The 11,660-nt window shown below is 37.1% G+C and overlaps 1 protein-coding gene across 1 annotated transcript; it reads left to right on the top strand.

The window, feature by feature from the left end:
- Nucleotides 1-431: 431 nt before the first annotated feature.
- Nucleotides 432-1,600, top strand: LOC131077345 (polyubiquitin). Its single transcript, XM_058014830.2, has one exon. The coding sequence runs from the start codon at nucleotides 595-597 to the stop codon at nucleotides 1,510-1,512; it is 918 nt and encodes a 305-aa protein (XP_057870813.1). The 5' UTR covers nucleotides 432-594; the 3' UTR covers nucleotides 1,513-1,600.
- Nucleotides 1,601-11,660: the final 10,060 nt, after the last annotated feature.

An 11,660-nucleotide genomic window follows, 5' to 3' on the forward strand; every position in this document is an offset into this window, starting at 1 on the left:
ACAAACAAAATGAATAAACAAATAATTTAAATATAAAAAAATAATACTAAAATAACCTAAACATTGTAAACACGATTTTTATCATTACAACAATTAAATTTATTGTTTAAAATCTAAAAAAATGTTGGAATTACGCTTGAAAATAGTTGGAAATCCCTGTTTTAATTCTAGTGTTTGAAATGTTACTCTTCCTTGATGCTCATTCTTTTGAAATCAACAAAAATAGTTAGAAGTCTAGCTTTGAAAGTTGTCTAAAATTGACCATCCCCCCATATTCCCAACTTCAACTCATCCCAGAAAGTTCCGGAGTTGGAATCGCGCCTTCCTCGAAACGGCACTCGAAACCACGCGACGGTTCACTCGTATCGTGCTACAACGGAAACGACTCCGTAGAGAGAGTATAAATAGGCTTCTCGGATCTTCACCTAAACACAATATGATTTTGGGTTTCATTAAAAAAGGCTGAATAGTTTTCAAAGGGTTTCATTAAAAAAGGCTGAATAGTTTTCAAAGTAGGACGCTTGTTTCTCTGAATCCATTTCTCTAAAGGCTTTGATTTGCAGCTTTTCTGTTGAAGAAAGCAAGAAATACAATATGCAGATATTCGTAAAGACTTTGACCGGCAAAACCATCACTCTGGAGGTAGAAAGCTCTGATACCATCGACAATGTGAAGGCGAAGATCCAGGACAAGGAGGGAATCCCTCCCGATCAGCAGCGCCTCATCTTCGCCGGCAAGCAGTTGGAGGACGGCCGTACGCTTGCTGATTACAACATCCAAAAGGAGTCCACACTTCACCTGGTTCTCCGTCTCAGGGGAGGAATGCAAATCTTTGTCAAAACCCTAACGGGCAAAACTATCACCCTGGAGGTGGAGAGTTCAGACACCATTGACAATGTGAAGGCCAAAATCCAAGACAAGGAAGGAATTCCCCCAGATCAGCAGCGCTTGATCTTTGCAGGCAAACAGCTGGAGGACGGCAGGACCCTTGCCGACTACAACATCCAGAAGGAATCCACCCTTCACCTGGTTCTTCGTCTGAGGGGAGGAATGCAGATATTTGTGAAGACATTGACAGGCAAGACAATCACTCTAGAGGTGGAGAGTTCTGACACCATCGACAATGTTAAGGCTAAAATTCAGGACAAGGAGGGCATTCCCCCAGATCAGCAGCGCCTGATCTTCGCTGGTAAACAGCTGGAAGACGGCAGAACCCTAGCTGACTACAATATCCAGAAGGAATCCACCCTTCATCTTGTGTTGCGCCTGCGTGGTGGAATGCAGATCTTTGTCAAAACCCTCACCGGCAAAACCATTACTTTGGAAGTAGAGAGCTCCGACACGATTGACAATGTGAAGGCGAAGATCCAAGACAAGGAGGGCATTCCTCCCGATCAACAGCGCCTCATCTTCGCTGGGAAGCAGCTCGAGGATGGCCGAACCCTTGCTGATTACAACATACAGAAGGAATCCACCCTTCACCTCGTCCTGCGCCTGCGAGGAGGGTTTTAATCCTATATTTCTGTTGAACTCGGACCTCTGATATATGTATTCGACCTTTTTCATCAAATAAATAAATCTCTATTCCGTTAGTGTGCAATTTGCTTGTGTGCTTTTACTTAATATAACCCTGAGAGGATTTTGTGGTTATTTTTCTCATACGAAGGAATCTTCTTTGCCGTGAACAAAGTAATACAGAAGTCAAATGACACAATAACTTGGCTGTCTGAGTTTCTGCAACTGATGTTTTGTTGTTCTGAGTTTTTTTGCAACTGATTCTTCGCTTGCTGCTCTTCAAATTTTTATTAAATTGTGATTGTGGAGGCTATTCTGATTTTGCTTTTTTAAAAGTAATATTAAGAACTCTTGAATACGAAGTCTGTCAGATGATTGTTAAAATGCATGGCTATTATATTGTGAAGGCTGCTTTTAAAATAAACTATGGCATAGAAGCAAGAACAGTGGGAAACAGAGACAAATTGTCACGATGGAGGAATGATAGATTGCTAGATTCTTACATGTAGGGCTCAAGTCATATCCATACTTCCCTCTGCATGTAGGTTTCCTTCATATAAGGTCTAGGGTCTATCAATAGAGGAATGAGCGAATGATACCCTGCATGCTGGCTTAGTTCTAACTAAATAGATTGGCTCAACCATTATCATACCGCCTTACTTCGCATGAGGTAGCAAAAGTAAATCACGCGTGATGCAATCTCAGGTATCTTCGTATGATCATTTTCGTGTTATTTGTAAGCAATTGTGTAAGGGGGATTTCATACAACTCCCTGTTCTATAGTAAATCTGCTATATCTTCTACAACAAGCCAGTTTTAATTGTAATTTGTTTTAAAGACAATGGTGATTATTGCTATTTCATGGTTTCTGTAGAGACCTGTCAATCCTGAGAGTAAGCTTAAGCTAGAGTAATTGCTAACTGTCTGCAGGGAGAACATTTGCCGGAATTGTCATTGGCTGTGCCAGAAAGAGAGCCTTTCAACAGGGTTTGGACATCCATTATAGCATAATGGAAGGGGTATTTTTGGTAGATTATAATGCAGATGTTTTGGCAGAAATGTGTGCAAAATGTGGACTGAATTTTCTCAGGCTACATGACATCATTTCATCTTGTTGTGTCTTTAAATAGGCTCAATGTTCTCTGGCAATGTCTGGCAAGCCAGTAAGAATGCAGCTAAGGTTGTTTTTAATGAATTTCTGTGCACAGAAAATGGGCATGTTCAACTTATCAGAGATCGTGTTGCAAACAATTAAATAAATATAGAACAGAAACTATTGGCTAAACTTTATAATACCTCCATGTTATACCTTCAAAATATCACAAGAATGATATCATACTTATCACATTCTTACTGGCCATACTTATCACATTCTTTATGATATTATGATGCAAATCGATGTAAACCTCCTTACATGACTCAACATAGGCTAACTAACTTATGTATGCAACATCTTAATGATCTAACAACCACGCCATGTAGGATGTCAAGGAGTAGAGTTGATGACATGTCACATGGCAATTGAAGGATATTATAAAGTGAATTTATGTGCTGTAAAAAAGAAATTGACAACTAGAGACACCATCAACGTAGGTGAGGAAGATTTTTCATGAAGATATCTCAAAGAGGAGATTGAGTTCAAATTTGGAACTTATGCCATCACCTTTTAATGCTAATTAAATCAATTGAAGAGGTTGTCTCCAACAATGAGCCTATGCCACAAACATCAAGCGATTGATATAGGACATGTTCCTAGCCATAAAAAAGGTTGATATGCCAATTGCAAGAAATCCATTTCTACAAAGAAATGTACTAAACAAAATTTGAGGAAATTGTGGCAACTCCACGAAAGTATAGAAAAATCTCTAAAACATAAATACTATTTTTTTTGATGCAATATTTGGATAATTGATTATATGATTTTTCATGTTTATCATTTTATTCACACACTACATCGTCTTTCACAATTGGCATAGAGTCCTCCAGGACTAGGGAAAAGAACCAATCCACACCTTTAGTAGTCAACACACCAACCACAACTTTCAGGAACTCAAACCCCCATTTTGACTTCTTACAAGCATCCTCATTAACGCCAATCACACCAATGATAAAAGCAATTTAGGGCCTAATGTAATTTGGAACATTGACCAATCAAGACCCAAGTCCAAAAGAAACCCCAAATCTAACACCATCAATTACAATTTTTTTTAATCCTCTGCGACATTTTAACCTTATCAACAACTCAATGAACACATTCATTCTCCTCAGCAATATCTAGCATCACCACTATAAAAATAGAATAGCATCACCACTATAAAAATAGAAATAATATCATAATTAACTTGATATTTGTGAGCATACCTAAAACAATTTTCATTGTATGTAACATGACAGAGATTTTATTTTGAACACTTTCTTCAAGTAGAACTCTATGATCTCACCTCTAAAAGAAATTTGTCTCATCTTAGAATAAAGACACATTGTAGTATCCATTGCACCAAAAATAATGAAATAAGTAATGGATTCATCATTTTTCCACATCAAAAAGTACCACACAAAAGGGAGAGTGGATTGAGCTTAACTAGCACACTGTAATGATGTGACTTTGTGCAGATTCCTTGGCCCCGCTATTATTTTGTTCCTTCATTTGTTTTCTATTAACGCTTTGTTCCTTTCTCGCTCTATAGCCGCCACCATGACAATGTAAACGTTTTAAATTATTAAAGTTTGTTTTCTCTTCCACCTAAGGGAATTATTTAAATGGTAAATTTAAATAACTATCTAATTTAATTTTTACTATTTTTTTTTAAGTGTTGTCATATGGGGACAATTCTCTTTATTTATATAATATTTAGTACATGTGATGGAAGTATGTCACTCCCTCACCAATTGTTGTGAGCTTCTCAACAAGGTTTTATCAAATACTTTACCTTTAGAGCCAACATATGCTTTAAACTCATTTTACTTTGTTCAATAGTGACAATCTCTTGTTGCACAATATACATGTTTTCCTTTGTTGTCATTTATCTTTTGACTTTCTTCAGAAAAAATAATTAGATTCTAACTCTTAATTTAGAATGCGTAGTTTTTGCATCAATCACATGGTCCTCCTATATTAATTCTTGCTTGGTCTTTTGTTAGCGAATCTGCTAATAATCTCTTCACTTTGAAATACTCTTGAATTAGTCAAAAGATCTGATGCTTTGTTTGCTAATCTATATTTGTGCGACATTGAATTTTTTTCCAATTCCTCCAAATATTTATAGATTTCTCAAACCCATCCTTTTAGTTTTCAACTTGGTGTGTCTTTCTTCGTTATTGCTTGAACACATAATATTGAATCCCCTTCAATTTCAATATTCTTGATGTTTTTTTCTTTACATAACCAAAGTCCTAGATCCAATGCTTCCATTTTGGCTTCATTATTTGTGGCATGTTCTATCTTTTTGGACAATGCCTAAACACACCTTCCTTCATCATCCCTTATGATGTATACTACCCACTTGTTATAGGATTTCCTTTAGTTGATCCATCAAATTTTATTTTAATTTTTCTTGGGTTCAGGAGCTTCCAGATCACCTCCTATCTATTATTTGTTTTTCCTTTGAAATATCCTTTGGGTCTTTTTAAAATTTCCCTTTTTTTTTGTAGATCCTCATCCCATTTTGTGAATATCATACTACCTTTCACTAAGTATTTTGCATTTAGTAATTCACATATATCTTCTTTAATCTTTTGTATCATCCTTTCTTCGTTCGTACCTTTTTCTTGAAATATTCTATGGTTTTTTTCTTTCCAAATATTCCAAACTATTATTGAAAGAGCTACTGCCCATAAAGTATCTTTCCTCCCCTTTGGCCAACTTATCAACCATTCATTTAAATCATCCAAACTTGCTCTGCTCCAACCTAGTGTTTCTTAAATCCAATCCTAACATTTCATTGAATATGTGCATCCTAGTAATAGATGATTAATCATTTCTACTTCTATAACATAGAGTGCACCAGTTCGGTCCATGAATCCCAATTTCATTTAGTTTGTTTGTTGTTTGTTGTTAACGCCTTCTTGTGTAGTGTTTTTCATAGATATGTGTTTGCTTTAGGAATAACTAATTGATGCTAGCAAAGAGATTTTGGCCATGTGTTATTTGTTTGAATGGTGTTTTGACTTTGATATCCCACTTTGGCCAAATATTCCCCCGACCTAGCACGACACCATACAATTTCATCATCCTAATATGCTAATATGATTTTCCTTTTTATCAACTCTTGTTTTAAATTTCTTTTTGCATCATTCATGTTGATTACCTATTTTAAAATTGTCTCTATTAATATAATCTACCACCTTGGTGTTGATTCTCTCTATAATCTAACTGATGTGGACTTTCATTCCTTTTATTTCTTTTAACAATTTGTATCCATTCCATGACTCTATCTATAAATTAGCTCGTCTTTCATTCTTGATCTTCCATGTAAGGTGTGTTGTAAATGTGAAGTTGATGGTGTGTCAATATGGTTGTCATTGATGTCAACGTACTGATTATGTGTTTCAGTGATTGGTTTGTGCTCTGCATTTCTGATATGTTGTAGTTGTAATCATGAGGTTTTGGTATGTTGTTGGAAGTTGCTTTGGGATGTCATGCTTATGATTTAGTGCTCTAAAAGTGTGCACGTTGATGATGTTCGACAATATTTGTGGTACTCCACATTTCTCTGTATTTTTGGTTATGATGATAATATTTTGAATTTATGTTATTCATGTCTTTATCTTTGTTATCCTGATTTGGGACATGATGATGTGCTCCAGAGTTGTGATTGCTGATATATTCATTCCGGGTCCACTTGACCTTGAATGTTTCTGTTTTTTGCTTCAGTGATTATGGTGTATGGATAACATGTTGTTTTGATCGATGTAAGGCATTGTGGTGTGGTCCACTTCTTATTTCTTTCCACTGCGAGAATATTTGGTGTAGACCTATTTCAAATTGTGTTCAAGTGAATTATTTTTTAGCCAACTTGGGAGATTCTTATTTCAAAGATCAGTATAAATAAAGGATGATTGTAATGAAGAACATATAGAAGTAAGTGGATTGAAAAAGAAAAATGTGTTGGTGCAAATTTATGTGAGGTTATGTGAAGTTGTGGTTGAGCGGTGTGATAGTGTGTTGTTGTTGTTTGGTACTAGAGGTACTAGAGGTTGTTTGGCATTGAAGCGTTGTGGCAGTTGTGCTTCAGTGGTAGATTCTTTCTTTTTCCTTCTTCTTTTGGGCATTGAGCACTTCTTTCAAGAAGTTTCATCTAGGCAATGAGCCCACCTGCAATGAGCATTCTACCAGTGAGCCACCCTTTGTAAAAATCACCTTAACCTATGTCACCCTAATAGGTGTTGAATCATAATTCATAATTAGCATTCTCCACGATTTTTCCCTTCTTGGGTTTTCCACGTAAAATTTGGTGTTTCTTGTGGATGTTTCACGTGTGTGCTCATCCATGCTTATATCTATTTATGGTTAAGTAATAAAAAGTTTGTTTACCAGATCTGTTTTTGTGGAATGAGTAAAATATTTTAATTGACAACTGATCCACCTCCCCTCTCAGTTGTTTAGGATATTCAACAAGGTGATTTGTGATCAATTTCATACTGCCCCATAAAAGTTTCTATATGATTGATCCTCCAGTCGATCTTTTCGTAGTTATTACCCTTTTTGTATCTATGTTGTCCAAGTATTTGTATTGAAATATTTTACACCAGAGCCGATTTAATTCTCGATACATTTCCCACGAGAGTTTGGCACCTAATGCCATATTTTGTGCTTTCATTTTTCTTATGCCTACACCTCTTGCACACTTGGGTAAACATGATTTGCCCCAATGTACCAATCATGTTTTCTTTTCACTCTTTAAGCCTTCCCATATAACTTTTTTAGGTATCTTTCCAATTTGAGTTTGATCTAATGTATAATTTAAAAACATGACATTGCATATATGGGAACTGTTGAGAGGATAAAATTGATCTAAATAATTCTACCTACCAGTGTCAACTATTTGTTTTTCCAAGCACCTTTGTTCCTACAATTTTTTGGAACTTCATCCCAATGTTGAGATTGACATGGGCCTGCAATTAGCGGTATACCAAGATACTTAGCTAGAACTATAGCTATTTCTAAGTCAAGCAATTTTGCAATTTGTTTCTGAACAATTTTTTTGGTATTGAAGAATTTTATTTATTAAATTATCCTTGTTTATATGTTGGCCTGAGACCTTGGAATATTCTTCTATCACTTTTATTTCCCTTGTCTCTCTCATGTTGACCTCTCCAAATAGTATTGTATCATCATCAAAATGTGTATGTGTGGTCAGACTTAGATCTTGTACTACCTTGATTCCTTTCTACTTATTGCAATCCTTCTTTAATTTAAACGATCTCCCCATAGCTTGAGTCATAATAATAAAGAGAAAGGGAGAGAAAGGATCTCCCTACCTCAATCCATTGTGTGCACCACTTCATTTTCCACTATGATGCTATATATAATCTCTCAGGATAGGCAAAAAATATTATGTTCTTCAGATATTATGGAGTTGAGGATCTTTTTTAATTTGTTGGCTATCATTTGGTTAGAATTTTGTTTATTGTATTGCATAATGAAATTGGCATGTAGTCGTTAAAAGAACTACATGTTTCCTATTTTGGTATTAAATAAATCAATGTATTGTTGATTTCCTTCACGAATCTTTTCTTCAAGCTGAATTCCTTAACCACTTGCCATGCATATGTCTGTATCACATGCCAACATTTTTATTAAAGATGTTGAAAAACCATCAAGCTCGAGTGCTTTCTATGGATGGAGTTGAAAGGTATTCGTTCGAACATCTTCCAATGTTTTTTATTAAGGGAAATATAGGTTTTGAGGGGACCCAAAACCCCATACAATGGGTTTTGAAGGGACCCCAAACCCTCAGATTTTACCAAGATCTGGAACCCACAATACTATGCTACTAAAGAGTACAAAAATTGAGAATCAGCAGCCCAAACACAGTTGAACTGACAAATGCAAGACAAACACCAGCATGGCCACAATCAAATAGAGTCATCCAAATAATCAAGAGATAGCCAATACAAAACAGGTTGGCCACACTATCAAGGCTACAACGTCAAACTATAGCTCTTAAAAGAAAAGGACAAGGGTTTAACAGGCACCCTCAATCGAACAATAAGGATATTCCCGGCTCCCATAACCTATGTCACAAACTCCAAGCAACTAAAAGCTAGCCCAGACCTTAACCAAAAATATCCACAGTCTATACTGGGGCCTTGAAAATTGTCAGCATCCAGCCAGACAAGAAAGCACAAAAAAAGCATTCAGAGTTGAACAGAAACATGGGGATTTTGAAAGGCTCCCCTAACATTCGAAATGGGTTTTCTAATGGCTCCCAAAACCACCAGGATGAAGCCAACAACCTCAAAGCATCTGATAGTTGCACCTCTGACAGCAAAGCATCTAATAATCGCACCTCTGAAAACAAAGCATCTATCCACCTCAATAGGGGCTGAAACGTAGGAAACCATCAACAGAGAGAACAAAGCTTCACGAATCAAATTCCAGCAACCAAAAGATGTAATCACAACGTATTGCTGGACAACTAGGTTTTGAGAAGGCTCCTAGAACCACATGATGAATAAGAGGCCTCAACCAACCCAACTCCAAGTAGCTAAGCATAACCAAAATCTCTACCTCTATAGGAGAAAAGGGGTAGAAACTCAACCTCGAGGAGAGAGTAGCAATCAACCAACCGGCCTCAACAAACGGGTCATCACCAACCATCCACCAACACCACCCAACCTTCACCACAACACCCAACTCCACCTCAATAGGAGGGAGGTTGTCTCCAATACCATCCATCTCCACCTCCGAAGAAGGAAGGGCCACCTCAATAAGGCAAACAAGAGAAAACCCATGCTGCAAAGAGAGGGCGGGCCAAAAGATACTACAAGCAAGAACACGGCTAGACCCAAGAAGATATCCCCTCAACAAATCTTCAAATGAGCACCAAGGCACAAAAGGAATCAACAACAACCCCATATGGCCTACTAGGTCAAGTAGAGAAAAGATGGAAAAGGGAACAAGAAGTAAACAATACACCCCTACTCTCAGGGCCTTCAGCTAGGGTTCTATTAAGAACACCACTACCATGAAAAAGAACAAGATGAAAATAAACAAAAAACCCCTTCCTTGGTATAGAAGACAATCTGAGGGGAAAGGAGAGACCAAAAACCCTAAGAAGAACCATGCCATAGAGGTTTCATCTGGGTCCCAAACCTTAGCACTGCACCAAATCAACAAAAAGGAGGGAGGCATGCAAAAACCACCAGCCAACAAAAACTCATAGGCAACAGGCCCAGGAAAGCGAACTTCATGAAGGGAACAGGGCCACCAAAGAGCCAAGCCAAAGAACCCATGAGAAACAGAACCCCCAAGCCATGAAGCTACAAGAGGAAGAGAGCCATATCCTTCGAGCGTAACAGTAGGACCCCACCTTCACACCCCACCAATCTCCCCATGCCTCCCATGAACCAGCACCAGCCAAGCACATCTCCCATAGGAAAATCCAACAACAAGGGGCAAGACCATCTCACATCGATAGAGGAGTTGGAACTAAAGAAGACCCCATCCTTGCACACGCAGAATGAAGCGCATAGGGAGGAGCCACTAGTCGAAGAGAAGACTCCTGCACCCACACCATCTGCTTTTCCATCCTCGTCTCCTTCTCCAAGATCCTTTGTGGCAGAAACCCTAGTCCGCCCTCTCTGACCCGTTCTCTCGTTCTCGCTCATCCTATGAACATCTTCCAATGTTATCGGTGCATTTAGCATTATATTACCAACTTGTAATAAACATTTTGAAATTGCTTCTATAGTTGTTGTTCCATCATATACTCTTCTAAAATAACCTACTCTAAGTATTTTCCCATAATATTTCACAGTCACTTTTTTGACTGAATTCCTAACATTGGCAATTTCCATGTTGTCCATTATAATTGCTTCTACTCTGTTAAATGTCCTTTTCACTTTAGATGAAGCATGGAATAATTTGGAGTTTAAATGTCCTGCCTTTAGCCATGTCTCCTTGGCTTTGTCCTGTTAGAATATGTCTTCTCATGCCAATATTTCTTTTTGAATGTCCTTGAGTTGTTGCTCTCTTTGATAACCATCTTGAAACGTGCCATATTCAATTGTCTTGTTATTCAATGCTTCAATATTTTCCTCTACTCTCTCCTTCTCTGTGAACCTGTTTTTCAATTCATGCTTATTCTAGTCTTTAACTTTTATTTTGATATGTTGTAGTTTCTTTATTAATATAGAGCTCAATGTGCCTTTTACCCTGCATCCTTTCCATCAAGCCTCTATCATTGGCAACAAGCTCACATGTCTCCACTACATGTTTTAGAATTTAAAGTGATTTTCTCATAAACTCGCTCAATTTCAGATCCAACAGTATTGGGAAATGTTCAGAGGACCTATATTGGAAGAATAGAGGTGTTTATAGTTATGGCATCACCCAACCACTCTGGGAGACAAATAATTTGTGTAGTATTTTCTGATATATTTGTGAATAGTAATCTTCGATTCATCCATTTGTAAATCCCATTGAATGTCTAAAAATCTATTCCTTTGATGTCTTCCACAAGTTCTCTAAAGTCTTTCATATCCATGTTTACTTTTATGAGCCCTCCACCCTTTTTTTATTAGTCCAGGATTGCATTAAAGTCTCACCCCAATATATAGCATAACGTATTGCCTAACTGCCTTATGCGATTGTCGATCTTTGCCCATGTCAATTTTTTATCCTCTAGTTTTATGGGTCCATAAAAATTGAAGAGAGTGAAGTCTAAAGATGAGTTAGATACAGTAGTCTAACATTCCATCAAGTTAAGTTGTGTTTGTATCAAATTAACTTTGATATTGTTATTTCTCCATAAAATTGCCATTCGCCCAGCTGCTCTTGTGGCTTGACCAGATTTTATTATACTTCAAGAATTTATTTTCTTCTATCAAATGATCTCTTCAAGTAGAGTTATGTCAGTAAACATCTTATCTAAATTGTGAGAGTTGAGAAACACAACACCATAGGATCCTAAAGATCTTTT

This window comes from Cryptomeria japonica, chromosome 4 (assembly GCF_030272615.1).
Source record: "Cryptomeria japonica chromosome 4, Sugi_1.0, whole genome shotgun sequence".
NCBI classification, from domain to species: domain Eukaryota; kingdom Viridiplantae; phylum Streptophyta; class Pinopsida; order Cupressales; family Cupressaceae; genus Cryptomeria; species Cryptomeria japonica.

Excerpts from the sequence above, each read along its gene's own strand:
- LOC131077345 (XM_058014830.2), top strand. The coding sequence starts at position 595 with ATGCAGATATTCGTAAAGACTTTGACCGGCAAAACCATCACTCTGGAG.